Source organism: Lodderomyces beijingensis (genome assembly GCF_963989305.1).
Source record: "Lodderomyces beijingensis strain CBS 14171 genome assembly, chromosome: 2".
NCBI lineage: Eukaryota > Fungi > Ascomycota > Pichiomycetes > Serinales > Debaryomycetaceae > Lodderomyces > Lodderomyces beijingensis.
The window spans coordinates 2037025-2064474 of NC_089971.1; the positions used below are offsets into that span (position 1 = coordinate 2037025).

Consider the following 27450-nt stretch of genomic DNA (forward strand, 5'->3'; position numbering starts at 1 on the left):
TTTCAGCTCCGCTTTGAACCAGTCTCCTGGCGACCCTTGGAGTTTGGAGCCTTGAAGCTGTCTTCTTGCCAGAGAGTGTTGGCTGGATGTGGTGCTCAAGATGTTGGCGATTGCGAGCGGAGATTGGAATCCAAACCTCCCACGGCGCGCCTTCACAGGAGGAATCTTGGAAAACACGTCATAAGTTGCCCCCACGATTCCACGGATCGAACTTGCCGCAGGTCCATCTCAACCCCTTCAGAACAGCTCAGTTAGCGTCATAACCATGTCGGCGACGGAGTACATCATAGACAGTAGTCTCCTGCTAAGCTCGTCCGAGTGCATAGTCGTCGATAATCAACCGCACTCATCGCCGTACCTACTATTGAGCCCGCTCGGATTTCAGAAATTGCAAGACCATTATGGCTCACAGCTCGAGCGGACAACGGTGGAAACCTACGAGGAGGAGGAGAACTTGCAGGCTCAGGACCGAGTGCGGCCGGAGGATGAAGCAATGGCGCGGCTCGTGGCCACGTCGAAATGGCTCTTTTTCTTTGCGTTGAAAGTCGGTGTTGCCGCATATATCCTTGGCCTTAGACCTACTAAACACATGAGGGATAACTGGATCCAGTACTTGATCTTGCTTATCGTGGGGCTTCACTCGTACGTCATGTTTGCGCCCAGGTTGTCGCAGGTGAGGTTGACGTATTTCACGCGGGTGGAGGAGAAGATAGCGCAGGTTTTGGTTTACCGGACCCGCGATTTCGAGTATATCGTGATGGACCAGCCCGCGTGGTACGTTTCGCTTTATTGCAACGCCGAGAACGTCGTCAAGGACGTGGCGGTGTTTGTGTTGACGCTCATCCCTTCGTTCCTGAGCAGGATGCATGAAGAGTTGGAGAGACAGAAACGTCTAGAGTTGGACGAGTTTGCGGAGAGAATGTGTGTTTTGTATTATCGTGACCCGACGCCCTTGAAGAATATCGAGCAGGCTTTAGAGGAGGCTGGATTGGATCCCGACTTATCGGAGATGGAGGTGCGCGAGATCAAGTTTGATTTGTTGGCTGAGTACCATCTGTTGCTTAAGGAGATTAACAGTAGGTAGAACCGTGTTTAGTGAATACAACGTGTAATCTAGTTGCTGTGACCTTGGTCCCTATGTTGGAGGAGGGAGGAGAAAGGGTGGAGGCAGTTGATGATAGTGTAGAGATGGATGATGGAGGTCTTGACATCTGACGGGGCTTGTTTCGTGGTAGCTCAAGTGGTGAACTTTTTGCAATTATCGAGGAAGCAGCATCACGGCTGCAATTTGATGAACATCACAGGACGGGAAGAGGAGACAGTACAATGGCGGCGAAACGGTCAAAGAATCAATTAAGGAGAGAAAGGCTCAAGCAGAGGAAGCTTGAGGGTCATCCCGTAGCGGCGCCGTTGGAGAACGGAGGTGAAGAAGGAGGAAAAGGAGAACAACAGCATGAACAAAGTAACATCACAGACGAGGAGGCAACACTCAAGCGCAAGCTGCCTTCTGACCCCCAAGACGAACTCACTGAGCAGGAAGCGGTGGAAGAGGAAAACGAAACACCCACTGAGATTAAGGACAGCCCACTCTTGCAAGAGTTTGAGTCGATATTCAAGAAATTCAACACATCGGGTGAAGAACCACCCCAGTCTAGTCAACAGCTACAACCGTGCCACAACGAAACCCCTTCAAGCTCATCCGAGGACGACGACGACGACGATGACCACCACGATAGAAACAACGAATCACCACCCAAGCAACCAGCACAGCTTTCCAAACGCCAGTACCGACTACGCAACAAAGTGCCCCTCTCATCGCTCAAGATCTCCACCCACAGACCACACCTAGTCGAACCAAGCGACGTCGACGCCGCTGAGCCCTACCTACTCGTCCACTTGAAATCGCAACCCAACGTCATCCCCGTCCCATCGCACTGGAGCTCGAAACGCGACTATTTATCAAGCAAGCGCGGCGTTGAACGTGCCCCGTTCCAACTCCCGAAATTCATCCGCGATACGGGCATCGCTGAAATGCGCCAGACTTCCACTACCGATGACAAGACATTGAAGCAGCAGCAGCGCGAGCGCGTGCAGGTGAAATTGGGCAAGTTGGATATGGACTATGAGAAATTGTACCGGGCCTTCTTCCAGTACCAAACTAAACCGCGGTTGTTTCTGTATGGTGACGTGTATGAGGAAGGTAAGGAAATGGTTGATGAGTTGATGAGTGAGGTGGCTGGTTTTAGAGCTGGGGTGGTGAGTCCAGAGTTGAGGGGTGCGTTGGGGATGGATGCACAGGATACGGGGGTTGCGCCGGCGTGGATTACGATCATGAAGGATATTGGCAAGCCTCCGAGCTTTGCCGAGTTGATTATTCCGGGTGTTGATGTGGCGTATGATAATTTGGGGTATCGGGATAAAGACGGGAGCAGGGCGTTGGATGTCAAGTATTGGGGCCGTGTTCGGGAAGTTGCAGAGAGCGAGCTGGAGGAGGAGGAGGAGGAGGAGGAGGAGGAGGACGCGATGGAAGAGGAAGAGGATGTGGAGGAAGAGGATGTGGAGAACGATGATGATGAAGAAGTGGCAGGAGAAGGTGATGATAAAGTCGAGGAAGTAAATGAAGCGGAGGAAAATGAGGAACCGGAACCTCGACAACCACTTGCGGATTTGCTATCTGACATGGCCGATGACGCTGACAAGCAGCAAAAGCAAGCGGCCGAAAAGTTTCTATACAAGGTGTTGGCAGAAAAGAAATCAGATGGCTCAATGACATCGCACACCTACAACCTAAAGGAGGAGGAAAAGTAGGCGGAAGGGCAAAGGGTATAGAAAAGAGAGCTATATGAAACAGAAAGCGTTATTATTTTTTTCTTTCCACCTTCAATATTATACACTAATAAATCTTCTTTTCATCTAAAAGTTTATGTCTGGTTTCTCATCTTTTACCTTGTCAATCTTTGCACCAAATGCAGCGACACACTTGGCCATCGTTGGTGAAGAACGCGATATCGAGTCCGTCATGTAAAAGTTTTGTATTGGGTTCTTCAATGGCTCGCCGCTGGCCTTGGCCTTTTTGTTTTTGTTGACCAAATCAAGGAATCCAATTTGGGCAATTTCAGACGAAACAGGCTCAACGACATCGTGTCTCACCAAGTGTGGTGCAATCTCTCCTAACCTCAACCTGAGCGAGACAATGTCGTCATATGGCAATTTAGCATTCAAGTATTCAGACAAGGCTCTGATAATCTTCCAGTCCTCACGCGCAACGCCCGGTGGATTTGTAGCGGCTCTCGTTATTTGTGTACGGCCTTCGGTGTTTACATATGTGCCTGATTTCTCGGTGTATGCTGAACCTGGTAATATCACGTCTGCAAAGGAAGCTCCAACGTCACCATGGTGGCCTTGGTATACAACAAAAGCATCCTTGGGGATCTCTTTGCTCGTTACCTCATCTGCACCGAGTAAGTAAATGAATTTTGGAGTTGTGGTTGAGGAGGTGGAGGTGGAATCTTGGGACAAGTTGTTAAAGCCAATGTCCAATGCGGCGACCCTTGATGCTTCGCGGTGCAACAAATTGACACCGTTCCATTCAGGGGTGTTGAAGTTGCCGTGTTTGGATGCGAAATCACCAACAGCTTTGTAAATAGCGCCGGCGTCCTTGGAGTCTGCTACACCGGAACCAACAATAATCAATGGTCGCTTGGCACTGGCCAATTTCTTGCCTTCTTCTCCCTTGAGGGCTTTTTCCAATGCGGTGGCATTGTCACCCAACAGAGTGACATCAAATGTCGAGTCAAACTCCTGGCCAACCAGGGCGATTTCCAAATTGGATCTCAACCAAATCTTTCTGATTCTGGTGTTCAATGTTGCCGCTTCAAATCTAGGGTTGGTTCCAACCAACAAGATTTGGTCGGCTTCTTCAATACCGTCAATGGTGGAGTTGAAGATATAGTTGGACCTTACATCCAAGCCATGTGCTGCCACGCCTAGATCGACATCGGTGGTGACATTTTCCGATCCCAACTTGTTGACCAAATCTTTCAATGCAACCATAGACTCTGCATCAGCCAAGGCACCAGCCACGGCTTTCAATTCCCCATCTTGAGGTTGCACCTTGGAGTATGCGGCAGCAATTGTCGAAAATGCTTCATCCCAAGTGGCAGTTTCAAACCTGTCGCCGTTTCTAATCAAGGGTGTGGTTAAACGTTGAGTCTTTAACCCATCGCAAGCAAACCTGGTCTTGTCTGAGATCCACTCCTCGTTAACGTCGTCATTAAGTCTAGGCAAGACTCTCATCACTTCGATACCTCTGCAATCAACCCGAACGTTTGAACCAACGGCATCCAAGACGTCAATAGTTTCTGTTCTCTTTAATTCCCAAGGTCTTGCTCTGAATGCATATGGTTTTGAAGTCAACGCGCCAACGGGACACAAGTCAATGATGTTACCCGACATTTCCGAGTTGATGTTTCTTTCGATATAAGTGCCAATCTGCATATCGTTACCTCTGCCACTAGTACCAAACTCGGGGGCACCTGCCACGTCATTCATGAAACGAACACATCTCGTGCAGTGGATACATCTGTTCATGGAAGTCTTCACCAAGGGCCCAATGGCCTTATTTTCAACGGCTCTCTTACCAACCAATTCTTTAAATCTACCACGGTCGGAGCCATATCTCTGGCTTTGCTCTTGCAAGTCACACTCGCCACCTTGGTCGCAAATGGGGCAGTCCAAGGGGTGGTTTTCCAAAAGCATCTCGGTGACGCCCTCTCGGGCTTTTTTGATTCTTTCCGAGTCGGTATGGACAACCATGCCGTTTTGCACGGGCATGGCGCACGAGGCAATCAATTTGGGCATTCGCTCAACGTCAACTAAACACATACGGCAATTACCGGCAATGGCCAACTTGTCGTGGTAACAGTAGCGCGGAATGGCCACTCCTGCTAGTTCTGCTGCCTGGATGATGGAAGAGCCGGCTTCAATGGCAACCTTCCTGCCGTCGATGGTGACCTCCACGTCTGCTAGCCTTCTGGGGGTTGCCGAAAGGAAGCGTCTTGAGGATCTTAGTATCAGAGCTCTAGCTGAAAACATTGTTGTGAATGCGACGTAAATGCTCGTAAAAAGTCAAAAAAAGCGGCAACGACAGTCAAAATTTGAATAACTTTCAACTCAATCTCTAGCCATATGTCTGTAAAGAGCGGTCCCGTTCTTTGGGGGGGTGGATGCTGTTGCTTTGGTCTTGACCTCTGGTCCTCCTTTGTTAGAAGCCAATTTGGTTGTAAAAAATTCCCACCATTGGTAGATTTTTTGGCCCTCAGTGGGAGCGCACTTGGTAGCGCACTTTATGCTACCGCTTACTTAATGGACTTTTAATGTGATGTGATTCGTTAGGCCGGAGGGGGTGCTACCATATGTCGCTAGCATCCATACGGGTAGGCAATATCTAGCATTCAGTTGCCACCACAGGCACCTATCACGGGGAACCTCAACTGTGTTTGGCTTTTGTAGGTTTAAGAGTAGTGGCGGTCGTTGATCTATGTTCTGACTCCGGAAAGAATAGAAGAAAAAAAAAAAAAAAGGAAAAAGTTGCCTTCTAGGGAGAAGTTACGAGGGAAGGCGTGAAGGGGTTTTGTTTCTTCCAACGGAGCCAATACTCGATATCTTGGTTCTTGGAATGGAACACAGCTGAGGCAGCATCCACTGCAACAGAACAGTATCCGAAATCTACAGCAGAAGTAATCTATCCTGAATGCATTCAGCTGAAAGAAGTAGCTAGAAATCTTCGTTTTTTTTTTCTATTTGGCGTCGCCGCCTCCGCCCAAGAGCAAGAATATAATCAATGGCGGAACGATGTACATCCAGTTCTTCTGAATCCACGATCTGTCGTCAACGACAACTTCAACCTCTTCTTCAACTTCCTGTTCTTCTTCTTCGCCCTTTTCATTGACAATCTTGACGATTTTCCTCTGCACGACTTTCTGCCTGCGTTCGCCTTGATGGCCAGCAGACTGCTTCTGCTGCTCTTCCCGTTGTTTCTTGAGCGATTCGGGGTTCATGTTAGGCTGGGGAGCAGTGATGGACCTGTGTTTTTTGATTTTGGGGGCTGTGGCATTTTCATCGAATGAAAGCGCTAGTCTGTGGATATCGCCATCTTCAGTGAGGTAGACGTTGAATACCGAGTTGTTGAATGAGCGCAAATCCGGTTGGAAGCTGAAACATTCGTGGTTGTGGAGATCTTTGGTGCCGATGCAATACGATTGGTGTGGCTGTAAATCGAAATCCATCAAGTAGACCGAGTCGTCCTCGATGAAACCAATGGGATCGGACGAAGATTCAGCGTCAATTGGCCGAGCGTATAGATTGATCCGCTTGGATACAGCAAGTGTCACGAGTAGTAGAAAGCTTAGAAGGTGCAACATCTGCGGTGGTTGATTTCTTTGAACGAAAGTTCACTGATTGAGGATGGATATTTTCGTGAACCACTTCACGAGTGCTTCAAAACCGCCTCGTTGCGGGTTTATTTCACACACTCTCTCTCAAACGCGTAATTGGTTTCTCTGCTGCCTGATCTCAGAGAAACATCAGCGATGATCTTTAGATCTTTTACCCGGCGATATGGCCAAGCTTATTCCTCATTGATCCAAGATGTACGGGCCTACTTGGAACACTGCATCGAAAACGAGGTCGACTTGTCATCGACCGTTTTCCGAGGGACATTCTACGAATTATGCGTGAAGCGGTATTTGGAACGCCATCTCCACGCAAAGAACCTCGTCAAATGCGGCGGTGCCTACGATAACGGAGTCGATATCATGGGCCAATGGAACCTCCTCCCGTTATACGAGGCATCGCACGAGCTAGCGGATGTTAATTCGCCAGATAAACTACACGCCAGATCGCTCTTGAAATCAGCTCTTGAAACCAAGCTGGAAGTGAAATTGAAGCTGAAGCGGCTGCTTTCGCTAGCGAACGACATCCAGCTCTTAGTCCAATGCAAGAACTACAAAAAGAGGCTCAGCGCAAGTGTGATACGCGAGTTATCTGGAGTGATGGAGTACCAGAAACTAGCGAAACGGTCAACTTTCATGTTTATAGTAAGCCCGCATCCAATCACGGCTCAGGCCGTGTCGCAGTTGGACAAGTCGAGCTATGCGTTGCTCAGCTTGCTGATTTCGCCATTGACGAATGGCAGCATGGCGCATTACCATGATTTTGACAGTTGGCGTGGGGGTGTTTTGTCGTCTGTTTACATGAATAAAAACGCAAGAAATTTATTAAGTGGGTTGTATGTAGAACAGCAGTTGGGTAGACTCATCATCAACAGCAACGTATAAAAGCAGAAAAATAACGAAAAACAAACGAACGAACAAACAAACAAACAAGCGGGTAGAAGCTGGAGTCAATGGATCGTGTGCACGTCAATAGGGGCGAGGGGAAGAGAAAGTTATACTGTTATGGTGGTGGTTTGAGGTGGTCCGTATATGGTTTGATAATTTGTCCTTGTAGTGACCAATTCATAGTGGGTGGTGATGGTGGTGAATGTCGAGGGGTAGTAGACATAGTCAGTAAAGATCCGAAGTGGCGGCGTGCTGACGACTTCAACTGGGGTGGTTGAAGATGTAGATGTAGACGGAGATGATGTTACCGAGACGCTGCTTCTTGGTGCTGAAGTTGGCGATGCAGTTGAAGTTGAAGTTGAAGTTGATGATAAAGTCTGGGTATTGGAAGTTTCATATGCTGGTGAAGAGGATGGTGAGTCCTCTGGGGTATTCGAAGTTGATGCAATTGCAGGAGAGGGAGAGCTAGCAGTGGAGGTTGTGCTTGAAGTACTAGGTGAGCTGGAGCTGGAGCTGGAGCTGGAGCTGGAACTGGAGCTAGTAGTTGAAGTAGTTGAAGTTCTCTTCAACTCTGTGGAGCTTGAACTGGTTGAGCTGGTTGTACTGGTTGTACTGGTTGTACTGGTTGTACTGGTTGTACTGGTTGTACTGGTTGTACTGGTTGTACTGGTTGACGAAGTAGACGAAGTTGTGCCAGTGGTAGTGGTCGAGGTCCGGGTGACGGTAGTGGTAGTCGTGGTTGACGTGCTATCAACAGCAGATGCAGTGGCTGCATTCGACGAGACAATAGCCTTGACCTTTTCAATGAAATTACCACCGGCGAAAACATTGTCCCAACCCGCCGAGGCGTCCCACAAGGAAATACCACCAAAGTGTTTATTGGTCAAAATGTCACTCGTCAATGCCTTGGCGATGGTGTCGGGGTCATTGTACCCCGATCCAGCGGCTCTAGTGGCTCCGGGAACACCAACGTACAACTTGACGTCCTTGTTGGGACTGACATTCTGGGCATAGTCTAACCAAGTGTCCCAATTGAACCAGCTTGTGCCCAAGTTGCAATAATTGTTGTAGAACTGGACAAAGACAAAGTCAATCAGCGACTGCTGCAAGAGCGGGCCGACTGAAGCGTCAGGGTATGGACACTGAGGAGCAGCACCCAAATAATACCTTTTTGAAGTATCAGTTGCGAAAATGTTTCTCAATTCATTAGCCATGGCAGGGTATCCCGAAGGCGAGTTATTCTCAATATCAAAATCAAACCCATCAAGCACAGCATCGCCAAATGGTCTCTCGGCAGCCGTCAACTTTTGCGAGTTCCCAAACATGTCCCACACGGTATGAGCAAACTCAACGCCAATTTCATCCGAGGCCAAATTGTACGAGCCAGCGGCACCACCAAGCGAAAGCAAGATCAACTTGCCGCGTTCTTGACAGTACTTGATATCCTGCGCGATCGAGTCGCATTTTAATACGCCGTCGGCGGTATAGGTTCCTTCGCATGCGTTGGCGAAATTCAACTGGATGGGATCGGGGAAAACATGCATGAATGAAAGAATGAAAATGTCCATGGCCGGCGAGTCGCAGTAGTAGGATAACCGTTGCTGGCCTCCACCGGAGTTCTGGCCCCAGTAGACGGCGACGTTGGAATTGGCGCTGGGGTCAAATGCCCACGCGGAAATGAAAAGCGTTACAAAGGATAAAATGAAAAACATGGAAAAAAAAGTATGGTGGACTGAAGTATGGTGTACTTTGATGGTAAAGGAGTGAATCTAACCTAGGTGGGCTGGAGTGGGTTGATATAAAGGGTATTCAATAGATAGCGTCAACGGCTCAGCTCGAAAAATATCCAAAATGCAACACTGATGGTGAGAGACCTTTCTTGTCGAAAAATTAGCAAGTGAATAGCAAATGTGTGTAAGGGTGGTACGGAGTCCCAGATGTCTTGCTTTCTTGAAGTAACAATGAAGGGAAAGCTTAAAAAAAAATGGTGAAGGTCAATGTTCCATCTGGTATCAATCCTTTAAGGGGGGGAAGGGAAAATGGACTACGTATATATATTGCAATTGTTCCAAGAGGTGAATTTTCTTTCTTTTTCTTTTTCTTTTTTTTATAAATTCAAATGAAGAAACAATTGGAGACGGACTTCGTAATCGGCTCAATTTGCTTAATACGAGATCTTGTGACTGACGAAGAAACAGGAGAAGAGGAGTGACGGTGGATGGTGAAGATTGTCTTGAGAGGTGGTTGGTATATTTCTTCATCTGATGGCCGAACCCCCCCCCCAGAAGCGAAAGATGCAAAAAAATAAAAAATTAAAAAATTAAAAAATTAAAAAAAAAAATTTCTTGTTCTTTCTTGAGCTGGAGATGGTGAAACAGCTGAGGCAGCGATTTTGGAAAAACCATACGGTTGATGGTGGCCTGTTGTTAAAGCTGCACCTTTGCGCCTCTCTTGATTGAGTTAGGGTTTGTCATTGATGAAAGTTAACCTTATAACCGTCTAGACGTTTATTGTCATAACGTCAACCATAACCATAACACTAACTGAAAAAAACACATCCAATGGCGATAAACAACCCTCATTCTTTCTGTAGCCCACCCCCACTTGACTTGAGCTTTAGCTGCAAAAGGCTGGTATTGGTCCAATAGGGCAACGGTTAGAGCCTGTTCTTGGGCTTGAGAGTAAAAGGGGGGGGTGGTTGAAACGGGCCATTGCAACCAGCACCGTCACGTGACAGGACCACCCAAAAAAACGAAAAAAATAAATGAAACATGACACAAACCCGTGGGTGGTATTTTTCATCTAAGGGGCGTGAAATTACGAGGAATAGATAAGATAGAAGACAAGAGAGTGGGCAAAAGAGGGGAGGTGGTGATGTGGTGATGTAAGAGTGACATTGCCAGCATTGTCTCGGCTATTGGCTCAAAGGAGAGAGCAACCATTATCTTCCTCTCTCCACTCTTCCCCGCTATGAGCCAACTGCGACGCTGAAGTGAGTTGGTTCCATCGCCGTGAGCCGGAGATTGCATCCTTGAACCGCAGCTCAGCTTGAAGTTTGTAGTTTGTAGTTTGACGTTGACGTTGTGGTTGTAGTTGTCAACTGCTGTTGGAGCTACATCAGATATGACCCATCCCCCGTGTACCAACCGCAGTGTTACATTTTTCCCCAAACTGCCTGATGGCATCTCCACGGTTTCGCTTTCACCCACCCCCAGAGACAAAATTTCGCAACCACAAAAAAAAAAATTTAATATTTTTCGCAGCAGCTGCAAATGGCTCATGGAATTTGGTCCCGATCAAGGCTTTTGAACCAGCACCATCACCGTTTTAACCGCCAATACTGCCTGTTCTATGCCAGATTCAACCAGATAATGCAACGGAGGGAAGAGAATTAAAGGATCAGGCGCATGTGTTTTGTCATAGCCCAGTTCAGGTTATGAGGAGAGGGAGGAAACAAAAATTAGGGGCGGTTTTGCGCCGATGCGCTTTGCTTACGAGGAGCGATAGCTTGCTTTGTTCGCTGCATTGGTGTAGTAATGCAAGATTCTCCCCATGGGTAAGCAACCGCATGGCTAGGTCAACCATACTTAGCGAAAACGTTTCAAAAAATTAGCGGTTGGGGGTGTGCGTTATTTTTCGTAAACTGGTTTTGTAGGATCTCGGCAATTTGTAAACCCGGTACTCGAATGGCACGATGCCAGAGTCTATGGTTGAGTTTCTACTTAATCGTGGCTCATACATAAGACGTTTTCGTAAACTTTATTTACGAATGCAGACGTTTGGTGGGAGTTTTTTTTTTTTTGGACTGCTGGTTGATGTCAAATGGGGCCGGGAGAAGCTCGTTGGCTTCTTCCTTCTCTAATGATGTCCAGAGAGATAAAAAGGTTTTGAGTGGCGCCTCGTGGTGAACTTGCAGTTTGTTCGCACATTAAAAGCGATGGAAAACAGAGGAAGCATCGGGTGCGTGTTTCCCACTAAAGCTGTTAAAAGCGTGGTGATATGGCAAGGAGATTTGAAAAAAACCCGATGCACTCTCTGGTCTCTATCGTTTGAGTTTCTTTGCAGAAATGCTAGGAGGGGTCAAAAGCTTCTCCCTTTTTCGCAACAATTTGCAGCAAAAACTTGCGAGTGCTACAAAAGGTAGCAAAATCAGATTTTAGAAACATTGGGAAACCGGTCTGGATAGCAACAGCAGCAGCTAGTGTTCAATTGACAAACATTTCAACCGCAAGCTCCATTTTCAGCGGTTAACAAATCTTGACCTGCTTACAAACTACAAATACATGTTATATAGCGTCGAGGGTAAAGCCCCATGCTGTAAATGAATTGGGAAATGTCAGCGTCACAAGCTTAAAACTGGCGTCGAATAAACACTAGAGGATTTCAACAAATTTCAGTCAGAGTACTATGATTTTTTTCATTGAAATCCTTCTTTTTTTTTTGGGTAGCTAGTGGCAGTTTTGTAGCCGGAAACAGCAACAACTGATTTCGGCGAAAATTTCAGCGCGTGGAAATTAAGGTGCATCCGCACGTGACACGGATGTATACGTCCGACATCGACTCGATGTCAGATATTCACTGCAAACACGGGCTCACTCTCCACGTAGTCTCCGCTTTAATGCAGGGGGAACTTACTCTAGTGGTGCACCATTGTAGCGGACTTCAATTCGGGGTACAGCAACAGTAAGTTTCCGCAGGTATCGAGCGTTGGGTAAATCATCTCGTCTCACGTGTCTCCGCGCTGTTCGCATTTAGGATTTTCCCAAAGGGTGCACTCACCCGGGCAGTCTGCTATTCAATTGGTTGAGATTGACGCTAAGGACAGCTCCAAGGAGTAACCCACCTCCACACACTGAACGCGCTTTTCAAAGCCACTGTTGGTTTCCTGTCTCGGTGCTTGGTGCTTGGTGATTGCTCTGGCTCGACGTCAAACATTAAAACTTTCAGCGCCAACAATGATAAAAAAAATTCACGGCGAAAATAGGGACACACAGGGAACGAGGAACCGGCCCGAGGGAGGGGGCGCTAATATATGTAGGTGTGGATGCGTGCCTGTGATCGTGGTGGAGCTTCGTGCCGCAGTAGTTTCCGCATTGGGAAAAGAAACCGCCCAATATAAAAAACAACAACAACAGCAGTGTGAAAAAAAAAGAGGCCCCCGGCAGAATTTCGGCGAATATAAAAGGGCGTCAGTTTTCGACACTGGGGCGTTTCCCCGAACTCCCACCTCTGTTTCTTTTCTCTCTTTTTTGCTCTTTTTTTCAACTAGTTTCCTTCTTCTTCATAGTTTGAAGTATACTTTCCAGAATTGCAGCATGTCGATTGATTTCAAGTCTTCTAAAGCTACTACTAAAGATAACCACTTGTACACCAAGTTCACTTACGAAAACTCGTTGGTTGAAAAGGATGCAGATGGAAAGATCCACGTGACTCCAACTGCGGTTGACTATGAGTTTAAATTGGACTTGACGGTGCCTAAAGTCGGTTTGTTGTTGGTTGGTTTGGGCGGTAACAATGGTACCACGTTGGTTGGCTCGATCTTGGCTAACAAGCACGGAATTTCGTTTGAAAATAAAGAGGGAGTGGTGAAGCCCAATTACTATGGTTCGGTGACTCAAAGTTCTACGGTCAAGATTGGTGTTGACAAGCAAGGTAACGATGTTTACGCTCCATTTAACGCCATTGTTCCATTTGTTAACCCTAATGATTTGGTTGTTGATGGATGGGATATCAGTGGGTTGACTTTGGACCAGGCTATGAAGAGAGCCAAGGTCTTGGATGTCACTTTGCAAAAGCAATTGTACCCTTATTTGGAAGATAAGAAGCCCATGGAGAGTATCTACTATCCTGATTTTATTGCTGCTAACCAGGGTACCAGGGCTGATAACGTGTTCAACAAGAATGAAGCTGGTGAGTTGACTACTGGCGACAAGTGGAAAGACGTTGAAAAGATTAGACAGGATATCAGAGACTTTAAAGCCAAGAACAAGTTGGACAAGGTGATTGTGTTGTGGACTGCAAATACTGAAAGATATGCTGACGTGTTGCCAAAAGTTAACGATACTGCTGATAACTTGCTTGAGTCGATCAAGTCTAGTCATGACGAGATTGCGCCTTCGACTATCTTTGCCGTTGCGTCTATTTTGGAAAAAGTTCCTTATATCAATGGCTCGCCTCAAAATACATTTGTTCCTGGTGTTATTGAATTAGCTGAGAAGCACAAGTCGTTTATTGGTGGAGACGATTTCAAATCGGGCCAGACCAAGATCAAATCGGTCTTGGCTCAGTTTTTGGTTGATGCTGGTATCAAGCCCATCTCGATTGCCTCGTATAACCACTTGGGTAACAACGACGGGTACAACTTGTCGGCACCCCAGCAGTTTAGATCCAAGGAGATCTCCAAGCAGTCCGTCGTTGACGACATGATTGAGAGCAACGAGATTCTTTACAATAAGGAGAGTGGCGACAAAGTCGACCACTGTATTGTTATCAAGTATTTGCCCGCTGTGGGAGACTCGAAAGTTGCCATGGACGAGTACTACTCGGAGTTGATGCTCGGAGGCCACAACAAGATCAGTATCCACAATGTCTGTGAGGATTCCTTATTGGCTACGCCCTTGATTATTGACTTGGTTGTCGTGTCTGAGTTTTTGTCGAGAGTCAATTACAAAAAAGTCGACGAGGGCGAGTACCATGACTTTTACGCTGTCTTGACCTTGTTGAGTTATTGGTTGAAGGCCCCCTTGAGCAGACCTGGGTTCAAGCCAATCAATGGGTTGAACAAGCAGAGACAAGCGTTGGAGAACTTGTTGAGGTTGTTGGTGGGATTGCCTATTAACAACGAGTTGAGATTCGAGGAGAGATTGGTGTAGGAACAAAAAGAGAGAAATATAAGGTATGTATAATTTATAGATAGAGCTCTCTGCTATCGAGGTATTAATAAACCGTTGATGACAGAGACATAGGATTTGAACTGAAGGAAACGTGCAACGTAGTCTCTCTCGGCGGTGGTCCCTCTCGGCGGTGTTCCCTTACTGCTGAACAACCACATTTGCAAAGATAGCAGCAGCATATTGCCTAACCAAAGGCTACTTGCACTTGGTTTGAAGTAAAACCACTCAAATTTTACAGCGTGTCATGAAGTGGCAATTTGGTTGTAAAAATTCGTTGGTGGTGATATTTCTCAAGGCTGCAGATAAGCTTGTATATATCGAAAAGACAATCCTGCATATAAGAGCCCCACCGCCACGCTACCAATTTTTACTCAAAGCAGAAACCCAACAAAAAAAAAAGTCGGCCGTGCTTCGTAAGCGCTGACTAATAATAGCCTAACCCCGATCGCAGGGGTTAGGTTGTTATTATATTTTTACGGCGAGCGGCACGTGACCTATATCACGTGACACACAAAGTTTGCCCTTTCCGTTCTAGGCAATTTCAATTTCAAAGTTGAACCCTGTAGTGGGTTACGTTGCAGTTGCCTATTGCATATACGTGGCTAGTTACACGGAACAAACCGGAGTTGATTTACGAGGAAAATTATTAGAGGGAGAGGGAGAGGGACTTTGCGCAAGGCGTGGTAAGCACCGTGTGTTCTTTTTCTATGCTGTCTAGCTGGTATTCAAACTAGCATAGAGGGTCTACTGGGTCCATTTGGGTCCACTATGGCTGCATTGGGATTTGGGAGGGCTGATTGCTTGTGACTTTCGGTGTGGGGTGGTTGGTTTTGTTGCACTGGCGTAAACTTTAGTCTCGTGGTTAGAGTTTGGTCTGCGGAGAGCTGAGGCACGTGACACCTGTAGAGAGAGACAAGTGTGGGGGCGAGTCACGTGCCAGGAGAAAAGACGTGACATGGGATGCCCTTGCCTTTGAAGTGCAAGCGGAGACGAGAGGAGAGGATCATCTATCGTCATCATCGCTACACGCCTAAAGTGGACCCAACCGAGCCTTTTGCAGTAATAATAACAGCCTCCTGCCACTCCTATCCACAGCTATCTACAGCCTGACCCGATGTGAGTTAGCTGCTGATGACAAGATGGCGCTATGACTCTGGTGAGGGTTTAGAGTTGCAGGCCGGGTAGGTTTAAAAAAGTTGGTCAAAGAGAGACTCTGCTTTATCATCAGGTTCTGCTTATCTACCCCTCTTACACGTCTCGCTCCTTCTCCTCTTACTCCGCTTCTCACTCCTCTTTCTCCCCCCCCCCCCCCCTGCTAGCAAGGTAATTCAACGAGTGGTGTTGTTCTTGGTGCTGATAGTGGTGGCGGTGATGGTGGTGATGGGCGGCAAGTATAATTTAAAATTATCACACTACTCGCAGGAGGCCTCAACAAAAAATGATGGCCACACTTGGTAGCGTCTATCTTTTCAACCTCGCTAGAAGTCACGAGCTGACATGACGACAATCAGCCAGGACCAACCAACCAAGCGACGAACCACAAGCAGTCGACCAATCGGCCCACGAGCTAGCCAGAAGAGGCAAGGAGAGGAGAGGGCCAGAGCCACGTTGAGTCTGCAATTGCAGCAGCACCTGCTGCTGCTGCTGCAATTGCACGGGCAAATTCCCCTCCCTCGGCCTCGCCTGTCTCACTCTGGCTCCTGATCCCCTTCGTCATCTTCGTCCTCGTCATCTTCGTCCTCGTCATCTTCGTCACCTCAGACGTCTTCTTGGCCTGCGATTTTCTTCGTAAAGACACCAAGAAATTCCCGATTCAAGAAAGAGAGTTAGAAAGTGAGAGTTTACCACGTTACTTTCCGCCTTTGCCCTCCCCCTAAATACACGGAAGAAAGGCTCATGACAGGTCATAAGCAGACCCCCCGTACTCTCCCTATATCCCGTCCAGAAGGGGCGCCCTCCGGAGAGTGCAATTGGCTGTTAAAGCCAACTGGCTGGGTCCATTGGTGGTGGTTTACGTCAAGATGTAGTATTTGCATGTGCAACTGGTAGCCCAGCCCCCCCAACCCACACTCGCAATAAGCTTTGTCTCTCCCTCTGTGGTGGTTGTTAGAGGAGAGGAGTATATAAAGATTGCGGGAAATCCCCTCTTCTACTTGCTGCTTCTTACCACTCCGTTTTACAACAACTTCGACAACGACACCAGCGAAAAGCATTCATCCAGTGCTAGAGCCACCCTCACCCCCCCCTCCAGTGTCGTGATTGTTTTTTTTTTACCAAGTCTCGTCCCATTGCAAACCAGCCTCCACCAGACTCGTTCAGACTTCCCCGCCTCAATTGTCAATAATCATCGGAGATAATTTCCAGCAATTGCGCCCTCGACTCCATCTTACGGACTCCACACATACTAGTCTTTTAATACTACCCACTATTTGAATTTCTTGATCAAGCATGGCTCCATTAACTGTAGCTGTAGGCGAAGCTAGACCAGGCGAAACCGCCCCAAGAAGAAAAGCTGCTCAGAGAGATGCCGCCGTGGAAAGACCCCAGGACTCCAAGGCTACCACTTTGCCCGAGTTTGTCGAGGAGTGCTTCAAGCGCAACGGCAACAAGCCCGCCATGGCATGGAGAGACCTTAAAGACATCCACGTGGAAACAAAAAAGGTTAAAAAGACAATTGATGGCGAAACCAAGGAGATTGACAAGAATTGGACTTATTACGAATTGGGGCCCTACAACTACATCAGCTACCCCGACTTGTTAGCCAGAGTTAAAAACTACGCCAAGGGCTTGATTGAGTTGGGATTGAAGCCAAACCAGGCTTCAAAACTCATGGTTTACGCTCAGACTTCGCACTTGTGGATGCAATCGTTTTTGGCCTCGAGTTTTGAAAATATCCCCATTGTGACTGCTTATGACACCTTGGGCGAGTCCGGTTTGACCCACTCGTTGGTCCAAACTGAAGCCGACGCTATTTTCACCGATAACGGCTTGTTGGCCTCCTTGGCTAACCCCTTGAAAAAGGCCACCAATGTCAAATACATCATCCACGCTGAACCCATTGACTCCACCGACTCGAGACAAGGGGGAAAGTTGTACCAAGATGCTAAAAACGCCACCACCAAATTATTAGAAGTCAACCCTAATTTGAAAATTATCTCTTATGACGATGTTGTGGCTTTGGGTGAAAAATCCAAAGTTGAATTGAACTTTCCCAAGCCTCAAGACTTGGCATGCATCATGTACACTTCGGGCTCTACGGGTGACCCCAAGGGTGTCTGCATCACCAATGGCAATGTCTTGGCCGCTGTGGGTGGTATCTCGACAAATGCCGGCCGCGACTTGGTTGGCTCGGGCGACTCGGTGGTGGCCTTTTTGCCCTTGGCCCACATTTTCGAGTTGGCTTTCGAGTTGATTGTGTTTTGGTGGGGTGTCCCCTTGGGTTACGCCAACGTCAAGACCTTGACCGAGGCCTCTGTACGAAACTGCCAACCAGACTTGATTGAGTTTAAGCCAACGATTATGGTTGGTGTTGCCGCAGTTTGGGAATCGGTTAGAAAGGGAGTTTTGGCCAAGGTGAAGTTGGCTTCACCTTTACAACAAAAACTCTTTTGGGGTGCTTTCAATGCCAAAGCAGCCATGCACAAGTACCACATTCCCGGTGGATCATTATTTGACGTGATTTTTAAAAAAGTCAAGGCGGCTACTGGTGGCCGTTTACGTTATGTCTTGAATGGTGGTTCGCCAATCTCGATTGACGCGCAAGTGTTTGTTTCCACGTTGATTGCTCCCATGTTGTTGGGCTATGGTTTGACGGAAACCTGTGCCAATGGTACCATTGTTGAGTTTAGAAACATTGAGTACGGCTCATTGGGAACTTTGGTTGGCTCTGTTACTGCCAAGTTGATTGACGTGCCAGATGCCGGTTATTTCGCCAAAAACAACCAAGGTGAAATTCTCCTTAAAGGCGGTCCCGTTGTTAGCGAGTACTACAAAAACGAACAGGAAACCAAGGATGCATTCACCGACGACGGATGGTTCAAGACGGGTGACATTGGTGAATGGGCAGCAAACGGTACCCTTAAAATCATTGACAGAAAGAAGAATTTGGTCAAGACCCTTAATGGAGAATACATTGCTTTAGAAAAACTAGAATCGATCTACAGATCCAACCCCTTGGTGCAGAACATTTGCGTTTACGCCGACCAGTCGAAAGTCAAGCCCGTTGCCATTGTTGTTCCCGTTGAGCCATTTTTGAAGATGATGGGCTTTGACGAGCTGACAGATTACGACGACAAGAAGTTGGTGAAGAAGTTTTTGGAGAGTTTGTTGGAAACAGGCAAGGGACAAGGCTTGAAAGGTATCGAGTTGTTGGAGTCGATTGTCATTGTTCATGATGAATGGACGCCTGCTAATGGGTTCATCTCTAGTGCTCAGAAATTACAGAGAAAGAAGATTCTGAAAGCCTATGGCGATGAGATTAAGAAGGCATATGGTGATAAGTAAAAAAAAAAAAAACCCACACATAACTTTTTCTTTCTGGATTATAGTGATTGTTTGATTGTTGACATGCCTGTTCTTGTTGTTGTTCTTTGTTGTTATTTTTGCCCGTAGACATCCTCTAGTGTTCTTGTCTTATGAAATAGGTTTGTTTAGTTGTATTTTGAATTTGAAATTAGCATTGAAATGCGTGAATCACGTGTTCTGGAAGAGTGTCGATTTTCAAGATGGGGTCATCGAATTCATTAGATACTTGCATTATACACGTTTACTTTTTCAATTTCTTCTCTTGTGGCGACTCAACTTCGTCATCTTCGGCGACTGCCGCGTCTTCGCCATTCAAGTCCATCTTGATGTTGATGCCGCCGCGTGATTGACGTCTCTTTCTCTCGCGGTTAGGCAGGATCACGTGGCTCGAGGAGTCACCACCACCACCATCGCCCGGTGAAGAATCCTTAGCGACGACGCCGGATTTCACTTGTTCCTCACCTGCTTCATTTCGATCATCGTCGTTGTCGTCGTCGACTTCGCCGTCGAACAAGTGCGCGTTGAGCACGTGCTGCTTCGTTTCACTCACCAACGCTTCAAACTTGGATTTGTCCATCTTACCCTGCTTGATCAACTTCTTCAACAACTCATTCGACTTCGCTGCTGGCGTGCTTGCCGTTGCGGCCGTGTTGGCGTTGTTGGGGGTTGTGGTAGGAGGACTCTGGCTTCGTTTCTCCTTCACGGGATACGTATAAGCGTTAGGAGTCGAGCTCACAGGCACAGGCATATCGTAATCAATAACTTCGCCACACTGCTGCGCAGCAGCTTCTTGACTCATGTAATCCTTCGCGTGTGCAATCCGACAATGGTTCAAAAAACCCTGCACGGATAAAAAATTCGATCGCTGGCAGTCTGGACATGTGATTTTCACAATGACGCCATCTGCGCGCTGGTATAGACATCCCGAGGTCGTCAGACGGGTGCGGTAGTGCGTGGCGTTGGGGTCTTGTTGGTGTTGCGCTGGCGCGAGCGATAATCCGCTGCGTTGTGGATGAGATGGCGGGATGACATGATGATGAGGGTGGTGCGGGTTGTGGTGATCGTAGGTGTGGTGGAATGGGTTGTTGTGGTGGAGTTGTGGTCGTGGGTCCGGGGGAGCTGGCTCTGGGTCTGTTATGACTTGTTGGAGCTTGCGGATTTCATCTTGGATTTTCTGCGTTTCTGCTTGGGCTAGTTCGAGCTCTTTGTGCTTGAGCATTATTTCCAAATTTATTTCGTTGGTTATTAGCTTGTTGACCTCCTGCGGTAGTTTCGGAAGGCTCTGCGGTGACATCTTTGAATGGGGGAAGGCGGCGTATATCAGCTGATTGGTCACTGTATGGGTGGTGCTCAGTTGAGGTTTTGAGGAGGTCTGGTAACGGTTGATAATTTGCCTCTGCGGCGCTACCAAATGGGCAAATTTCAAGAGTGAAAAGTTCCTTCTCATCGCTCATCATCACCAAACAGATCAAGACAACCTCATTCATTCAAGAGCCCACGAGAAAGCATGTCTGGCCCCATCCTAGATGCCAAGTTTGATCCAAGTAATAGATATTTTGCCTCGGTTGTTGTATCCCTCGATACCCACCAAATACAAGTGCAATCGGTGTCGCCGTCGCAGTCGTCATTGAATGCATCTTTCAAACTAGACAAATCAAACAAAGTCACCAGTATAAGCTGGATAGACACGGGGCTGGCAGTCTCGTTATTCATAGCCGTGTGCTTGGTAAAGGGTACCATTCTCATCTACTCGCCTCAAACCAATGACATTGTGGGTGAGCTCACCACGGGATTGTCGAAAAACGTTGCCGCTCTCGCGTTCCATTATTCAGCGGTAACGTCCACTGGGTGGTCGAGCGATGTCGATGGCAATATATATGAGTGGGATGTCATTTCGTATAAGCTACTTCAGCAGTTCAAAGTGGGCGACGTTATCGAGTCTGTTGATGCGATAAACCAAATTTCCAGCTGCATATACCACCAAGAGCCGCATTTGCTCTTGGGGGCTAATTCCATCTACTTGTGGAATTTGAAAAACAGAAGCGTGGAGAGGACGTTCCCTGGTCACATTCAACCTGTGAGCAGTATAACTAACATAATCGCGCAGGACTTGTTCATCACAAGCGCCAAGGGAGACCGGTTCATCAACTTGTACTCGCTTGATAAAACCACCACCCGTGCCATTTTCGTCGCGTCTGCCTCGGTAGTGAGTTTGAGCTGCGGAACCAACCTGCTGGGCAAATCGGTGTTGGCTGCCATTAATGAAAACGGGCAAGTTGAGGTGTTTAATGGCTTTTTGAGCGAGGCTACTCAGCCGCCAACGTTGCCGAGTTCCAAGAAGAAGAGGAAGCAGATGAGTGCCGTGTCGAGACCTGCTATGGGCACGCTCAAGATCTCGCGTCTGGAGAATGAAATCAAGAGTCCGCAAGATGCAAATATTTTCATCAATGCCGTGGCGGTTGCCGAGGATAATTTGTTGTTTACGTGGTTGGAAAATGCCACTATTTCCCATTTCGACACCTTGCGGTGGGTCGATGAGGTTGGAAACTATATGATCGATGGAAGCAAGACGATATTCAAAAGCAAGGCCGATTTGAAAAGCGTCAGTGCGGCGCAGAGCTACGGACACGATGCTGCCGCGGCGAAACTTTATAATGAAAGCCATGCTGTTGTAGCTGATGGAACCCATGTGCGAAATTTAGACCGCGAGAGTGGAGACGAGAAGGATGGAGGGGAAGAAAATGAAGGAGAAATGGAGGAGAGCATGGCTGAAAAATTGGAGAAGCTTGCCGTTAAGCAGAAACTGAATCCGCAAAGGAAACTGAAATTGGAGGACAACAGGAACGGGATCTCGTTATCCGTGATCTTGTCGCAGTCGTTGACCAACAACGACCAAACGTTGTTGGAGACGGTGTTGCAGAATAACGACCCGCAAACAATCAAAAACACCATTACGCGATTAAACCCGTATATGTCGGTGATATTGCTTGAGAAATTGAGCGAAAAGATCCAGCGTCAGGCGTCGAGGTTTGACCAGTTGAATTACTGGATCCAGTGGATCTTGGTCATCCACGGGTTGACCATTGCTAGTTTGCCCAATTTGAATTCAAAGTTATTTGCGTTGCACTCGGTGTTGGCTCGTAAAGCTGACACGTTGCCCCGGTTGTTGGAGTTGAAGGGGAGGTTGAACTTGTTGTATGATGCTACTAGTTTAAAGAAAATGGCTGGTGATGGCGAAAATGACGCTGCGGGTGAAGTAGATGAAGAGGGAGCCGTTGAGTATATTGAAGATTTGGACGATGCGCGATTTAACGGCGAGATTGAAGACGTGGAGGTGGATCTAGATGAAGAAGGAGTAGATGACTATGTTGACAGCGATGACGATGATGACGAAGAAGAAGAAGAAGAAATCGGTATCGAAGAGAGCGACGACGACGACGATGACGATGACGATGACGATGACAATTCAGTAGACAATCATAGCAATATTGAAATAGACTAGCTCAACTATATAACAACAACAATAAAGTAACCTACACACATTTATATCATTTCTTTGTCCATATAATTCAAGCAGTTATAACTTGGAGGATAGTCATAACTTGACCACGGCTCTGATACAGTCTCCCTTGTGCATGTCGTCGAAAGCAGTATTGATCGCATCCAAGTCGTGCTTGTGAGTGATAAACTCCTCCACTTTCAACTTACCGTCCAAGTAATCGTCAACGATTCCTGGCAATTGGGATCTACCCTTGACACCACCAAAAGCGGCACCTCTCCAGACTCTTCCCGTGACCAATTGGAATGGTCTAGTTTGAATCTCCTTGCCAGCTGGCGCAACACCAATAATGATCGACTGGCCCCAACCCTTGTGGCACGCCTCCAAGGCGTCTCTCATGACATTGACGTTACCGGTACAGTCAAACGTGTAATCGCACCCGCCATCGGTCATGTCAATCAACTTCAGAACTATGTTTTCTCCTTCGGCCAATTTGGTAGGATTGACAAAGTCAGTAGCCCCGAATTTGAATGCCCATTCTTCCTTCTTATCGCTAATGTCAACCACGATAATCTTGGCACATCCTCGTTCTTTACAACCTTGAATCACCGACAAGCCAACGCAACCAGCACCGAAAACAGCAACATTGTCGCCTTTTTGGACATTGGCGGTGATGGTGGCAGCACCATAACCAGTAGTGATACCACATCCCAACAAACAAGCCTTGTCGAAAGGAGCTTTTGGGTTGACGGCAACAACCGAGATGTCTGCCACAACGGTGTACTGTGAAAAAGTCGAGCACCCCATAAAGTGCAACAATTCCTTACCCTTGCAAGTGAATCTGGAGGTTCCATCGGGCATGACACCTTTACCCTGAGTGGCTCTAATGGCACCACACAAGTTGGTCTTGCCACTCTTGCAGAATTTACACTGGCCACACTCGGGAGTGTACAAGGCAACCACGTGATCCCCGGGCTTCACCGTGGTGACGCCTTCACCGACAGATTCAACAATTCCGGCACCTTCGTGTCCCAAAATCACGGGGAAAGCTCCCTCGGGGTCCAATCCACTCAAAGTGTACGCGTCAGTGTGGCAGACACCAGTGTCGATGATCTTGATACGCACTTCGTGCGCCTTGGGTGGAGCAACTTCAATGGTTTCGATGCTCAACGGCTTCTTGGCTTCCCATGCCACTGCGGCTTTACAGGTAATTGTCTGTGAAAAGCAAGGAGAAACTGGTTAGTAACAATGTCTTTACTCTAACGCCAAACTCGAAAACCATCAGGGTTGTTGGTGGCGGGTTTTTCCAATATATATATGCCCCTCTGGAATCGGAATTTTTCGAAAAAAGGAAGCTATGGCCGGTGGCAGTACATACTTTTCCTACTGTGTCTGACATTGTATATCGCTTTGGAGGTGAGTCCGATATGGAAGGTTAGAGGAAGATTAGCACGGAGTATCTTTCAACACGGGGAAGTGGATTGCTGCTCCTTTTATAGAAACTCATCGGCAATTTGGAGGGGAGTTTCTGGAACCATGGAGAAGGGGTAATGTTGCCGAATCGGGTCAATTTTTCCGTTGAAAAATAAAGGGCCTTCTGAGTGGAGAAGAAGCCGTCAGATAAGGGCCGTGGGGGGTAAGTATGAAAAGGACGTTTCCAAGATGAAGCATTGGATGTGTCTGCGAGCTGGCTGGGTCACTAATGGAATTCCACACGGTTCAACAGAAGCACTCCATAGGGCTACACGGCCATCTCGAACGGCAAGGGGGGGGTTGTTGCTCTTACCGGTGGTTTTTTTGCAGTTGTTTGGTCCGCCGCACCGCCCTCCCAAATAGGAAACGCGGCTTCGGAAGCTGGAAGAAAAAACATCGCGGAACTTCGACACCATGCGGGAAAGGAGGTGGCAAGGGGATGTGCATCTGTATGTTTGAAACAAAGCATATCTTGAGCTATTGCAGTTGATCACGGTTAGTGGAAGGTTAGTGGCTCGCCAATTCCATACTTCAAGAAAGAAAGAAAGAAAGAAGGAAACAGAGCGAAAGAGTGAGTGTGTGTGCGGTCTTTCTTGCGGCGGTGTTTTTTTCATGGATAGGATATTGAGCAGCAAAAGCAATGTCGTCCGAGCTAGGTTGCAGTTTCATCGCCAAAAGTCGAATCTGTTGAAGAAACACTTGAACAAAGTGCACAGCGATCCCTTCAATTCCAAGAAAAGAGGCGAGTTTTACCGGTCGAGAGCCGCGTTCAAGTTGCTTGAAATCAACCAGCGATGTCGGATTTTCCATAAAAATTGCAAGAATGTCGTCGATTTGGGATTTGCTCCCGGTGCGTGGACCCAAGTGGCCGTGCAATGTTTGGAAGAACGCGGCGTTGGCGATTACAGGATATTGGGCATTGATATCAACGAAGCTATACCCTACAGAGGGTGCAGCTATATCAGGGGCGATTTGTTGAAAAAAGAGACTCATGAGCGTATCAAGGAGTTTTTCCGGAAAGACAATGGAGTTCAGGAGCAAGTGGACTTGATCATCAGCGATATGATGGTGAATTGCACCGGCCATGACCATTATGACCATTTGGGAAGCATGGAATTGTGCAATGCTGCCATGATTTTGGCGTTTGACCTGTTGAAAAACAACAAGGGCAACTTGGTGATGAAAGTTTGGCACGGCGCAGAGGAAAAATTGTTGGAGCTACGCATGCGGATCATGTTTGAGAAACTTGTGAGGATCAAACCCGAGTCGAGCAGATCCCAGTCGAGCGAGTTGTTCTACGTTGGGTTAAAAAAACGCAATTTACACGAGTTGGATATAAAGCTACCGGATCTTTTTGGTGGTTTACAGACACTTGAAACAATAATTGATCGACTATAAATGAGACTCCATATTTTGTTGCTCTATTCCTTTTTTTTTTTCATTTACAAGACAGCACCAAAGCCAAAGGTAATCTTGATCGATCTAATGTACATCTCTTCAAATCTGTCTCTGACTCTATCTTCTTCTCCAATGGGTATACCGGTGAATTTAACAATCAACTTGGTTTCACCGCTGCTTTGAACCAACTTCATGTCCAACTCGGCGTAATGACCCGCTTTCCAATCGTCTAGCCTCCACAACTGTAAAATTTGCTCGTTTGGCACAAGTTTTAGAAACTTTCCCTGCACTGCACCACCGAAAAATTTGAAACTCGAGCCCTCTTTTGGTGGGAACTTTTCGATTATAGGATACGATCTTGACCACGCGGCTATCCTTGCTTCGTCCAATAGAGTCATGTAAATTTGGTCTGCCGAGGTGTTGAATGCTGGTTCCATGTGCAACGTGGTGGTATTGTACTTTGGCGCGTGGCTAGAAGTTGGCTGCTCGGCTTTTTTTTGCAGGTTGCTCTTTTTGGGCTCTACTCCAGCATCTTGCTTTGGTCTGGTCTCCACTGGTTTGGTCTCCACTGGTTTGGTCTCCACTGGTTTGGTATCACCAGATCTGCTCTTCTCTTCCTGGTTGGCCTTGGTATATGTCGAAGTGACCTTGTCCTTTTCAAGCTGGATGTCCCTGCTGTTGGTCTCGATCAAGTCTGGACCAAACTGAACCAAGAGTTGACGCAATTTAGGGATCATCTTTTGCTTGATCAATGTCCTGATGCCGGAGTTGTCCGGCGACTCATTGTACACGGTAACGTCGAAAATCAAGTCGTCTTCATCGGTATCGTATGCCAATTCCGGCACGGTAATGGACCCAGACACCTCCTTGTCCTTTGCAGTAGTGCCACGGAAGGTCAACACCAAGCGGAGATCAAAAAGCGAAATGACCTTACCTTTTCTTTGCGAAACGTCAACGTCACCTTCAACCGAGGACACATCTTGGATCTCAGCGCTGCATTGATCGCCGTCATCTTCAACCGACAAGTGAGTCAATTTCTCGTCAAAGTACTTCTTGGACCACACGAGGCAGTTCTTGTCCACCCAGTGCCAATTGTTGGGGTTGTTGACGACCATTTTTGTTGAAGATGACTGGGAGAACTACTTTGGTGGTTGATGTTGGAGGATATATATTTGAAAAAAAAAGCGTGCGGCGTGCGGCGTTATTCAAAAGAAGGTTCTAGAGAGATGTCTACATCCACCAGACCAATGATCAATAATCGCTTGTTTGACTTGTATGTATTTGACTTATGCTGTTGCGTCTACTTCCATTCTATCTCCATTGTCACCGCCCTCGCCAAAAGTCACCACTGTCTCTTCAACGTCGCAGATATCCCGTATCTTTTGTCTCAACACGGCGGTGGTTCCTCTGGGGAACTTGTAGTCCTTGCACTTTTTGATTCTCACATTGGGCGTTATGTAGTTTCTCATCAACTGGGCGTCTTTGCCGACTTCCACCACACAGACATCGACATTCGAGCCCGAGCCCAAATCGTTCCAAATACCCGCCTCGATTGCCTCGGCGCACAACGCAATGGCCTCTTCCCTGGTCATGTCGTCTTTGAACTTTGTCTCCAATATCGCCATCGCGGCCAACGAGCCCGATCCTAAACTCTGGTACTTGCCGACGTCGGTAGAACCGTGGGCCTGCACTGACAACAAATGGGCGCCTGTGGGGTCAACCCCGGCAACGATCAAATACGCACCTAGGTGGCCCTGGTACTTGAAAAGATGCTGCTTCAACATGGTCACCGCCGTTATCACCCGAGGCTGTCTGTTCTGCGACAAGGCGTGCAACTCCAAATTCGAGGCAATCAACTGCGTCACCATCTCGGTGTCGGCAGCAGTGCCTGCGCCGGCACACCAAATCTTTGGCGCCAACCTGTGTAGCTTCTCGCAGTTCTTATCGGCCACTATTGGCCCCGCAGTGGCCCTTGTGTCGGCCGCAATCACAACCCCGTCTTTGAACTGGCATCCGACAATCGTGGTCCCTGTAGATGTTGCCTTTGGCTGGGCAAACCCCTTTGTAGTGAGAAACTGGTTTCTTTGGTAGTTTTCAAAATTCAATCCGGCCATTGCGTTATATCTGCTGACGTATGGAGAAAGCCTGGGTGTTCACTACTGTTCACTTGGCCTTGGTTCGCCTTGTTTGGTGGTATTTGCCTTCAACTTCGACTCCTGGCTGGAAGTTTGCCTCTTGATATTTTTCTCACCAGAGTTCAAAGTACACGTCTTTTGGGAGACACCGTTTGTTGGAAACTTCAACATTTTGCTGCCAAATCACC

At 47.5% G+C, this 27450-nt stretch overlaps 14 protein-coding genes across 14 annotated transcripts; 7 read left to right on the top strand and 7 right to left on the bottom strand. All coding sequences in view use genetic code 12, as the record gives it.

Annotated features, from left to right (window-relative positions):
* Positions 1–265: 265 nt before the first annotated feature.
* Positions 266–1084, top strand: LODBEIA_P19780 (uncharacterized protein; the record flags this gene model as incomplete). The annotated part of the gene is made up of 1 exon (XM_066971925.1): positions 266–1084. One exon carries the CDS (start codon positions 266–268, stop codon positions 1082–1084), a length of 819 nt encoding a protein of 272 aa, XP_066828916.1.
* Positions 1085–1326: 242 nt separating this feature from the next.
* On the top strand, positions 1327–2808 carry LODBEIA_P19790 (uncharacterized protein; the record flags this gene model as incomplete). The annotated part of the gene is made up of 1 exon (XM_066971926.1): positions 1327–2808. The coding sequence occupies one exon, from the start codon at positions 1327–1329 to the stop codon at positions 2806–2808; it is 1482 nt and encodes a 493-aa protein (XP_066828917.1).
* Positions 2809–2913: 105 nt separating this feature from the next.
* Positions 2914–5094, bottom strand: LODBEIA_P19800 (uncharacterized protein; the record flags this gene model as incomplete). The annotated part of the gene is made up of 1 exon (XM_066971928.1): positions 2914–5094. One exon carries the CDS (start codon positions 5092–5094, stop codon positions 2914–2916), a length of 2181 nt encoding a protein of 726 aa, XP_066828918.1.
* A 704-nt stretch (positions 5095–5798) lies between these two features.
* On the bottom strand, positions 5799–6422 carry LODBEIA_P19810 (uncharacterized protein; the record flags this gene model as incomplete). The annotated part of the gene is made up of 1 exon (XM_066971929.1): positions 5799–6422. One exon carries the CDS (start codon positions 6420–6422, stop codon positions 5799–5801), a length of 624 nt encoding a protein of 207 aa, XP_066828919.1.
* Positions 6423–6590: 168 nt separating this feature from the next.
* On the top strand, positions 6591–7337 carry LODBEIA_P19820 (uncharacterized protein; the record flags this gene model as incomplete). The annotated part of the gene is made up of 1 exon (XM_066971930.1): positions 6591–7337. One exon carries the CDS (start codon positions 6591–6593, stop codon positions 7335–7337), a length of 747 nt encoding a protein of 248 aa, XP_066828920.1.
* Positions 7338–7447: 110 nt separating this feature from the next.
* LODBEIA_P19830 (uncharacterized protein) lies at positions 7448–9052 on the bottom strand (the record flags this gene model as incomplete). Its single annotated transcript, XM_066971931.1, has 1 exon — positions 7448–9052. The coding sequence occupies one exon, from the start codon at positions 9050–9052 to the stop codon at positions 7448–7450; it is 1605 nt and encodes a 534-aa protein (XP_066828921.1).
* Positions 9053–12655: 3603 nt separating this feature from the next.
* LODBEIA_P19840 (uncharacterized protein) lies at positions 12656–14212 on the top strand (the record flags this gene model as incomplete). The annotated part of the gene is made up of 1 exon (XM_066971932.1): positions 12656–14212. The coding sequence occupies one exon, from the start codon at positions 12656–12658 to the stop codon at positions 14210–14212; it is 1557 nt and encodes a 518-aa protein (XP_066828922.1).
* Positions 14213–16681: 2469 nt separating this feature from the next.
* Positions 16682–18736, top strand: LODBEIA_P19850 (uncharacterized protein; the record flags this gene model as incomplete). The annotated part of the gene is made up of 1 exon (XM_066971933.1): positions 16682–18736. The coding sequence occupies one exon, from the start codon at positions 16682–16684 to the stop codon at positions 18734–18736; it is 2055 nt and encodes a 684-aa protein (XP_066828923.1).
* Positions 18737–18998: 262 nt separating this feature from the next.
* Positions 18999–20051, bottom strand: LODBEIA_P19860 (uncharacterized protein; the record flags this gene model as incomplete). The annotated part of the gene is made up of 1 exon (XM_066971934.1): positions 18999–20051. The coding sequence occupies one exon, from the start codon at positions 20049–20051 to the stop codon at positions 18999–19001; it is 1053 nt and encodes a 350-aa protein (XP_066828924.1).
* A 213-nt stretch (positions 20052–20264) lies between these two features.
* LODBEIA_P19870 (uncharacterized protein) lies at positions 20265–22259 on the top strand (the record flags this gene model as incomplete). Its single annotated transcript, XM_066971935.1, has 1 exon — positions 20265–22259. One exon carries the CDS (start codon positions 20265–20267, stop codon positions 22257–22259), a length of 1995 nt encoding a protein of 664 aa, XP_066828925.1.
* Positions 22260–22352: 93 nt separating this feature from the next.
* LODBEIA_P19880 (uncharacterized protein) lies at positions 22353–23655 on the bottom strand (the record flags this gene model as incomplete). The annotated part of the gene is made up of 2 exons (XM_066971936.1): positions 22353–23471; positions 23635–23655. 2 exons carry the CDS (start codon positions 23653–23655, stop codon positions 22353–22355), a joined length of 1140 nt encoding a protein of 379 aa, XP_066828926.1.
* A 686-nt stretch (positions 23656–24341) lies between these two features.
* Positions 24342–25127, top strand: LODBEIA_P19890 (uncharacterized protein; the record flags this gene model as incomplete). The annotated part of the gene is made up of 1 exon (XM_066971937.1): positions 24342–25127. One exon carries the CDS (start codon positions 24342–24344, stop codon positions 25125–25127), a length of 786 nt encoding a protein of 261 aa, XP_066828927.1.
* Positions 25128–25171: 44 nt separating this feature from the next.
* LODBEIA_P19900 (uncharacterized protein) lies at positions 25172–26242 on the bottom strand (the record flags this gene model as incomplete). Its single annotated transcript, XM_066971939.1, has 1 exon — positions 25172–26242. One exon carries the CDS (start codon positions 26240–26242, stop codon positions 25172–25174), a length of 1071 nt encoding a protein of 356 aa, XP_066828928.1.
* A 171-nt stretch (positions 26243–26413) lies between these two features.
* LODBEIA_P19910 (uncharacterized protein) lies at positions 26414–27241 on the bottom strand (the record flags this gene model as incomplete). Its single annotated transcript, XM_066971940.1, has 1 exon — positions 26414–27241. The coding sequence occupies one exon, from the start codon at positions 27239–27241 to the stop codon at positions 26414–26416; it is 828 nt and encodes a 275-aa protein (XP_066828929.1).
* Between the last annotated feature and the right edge of the window lie 209 nt (positions 27242–27450).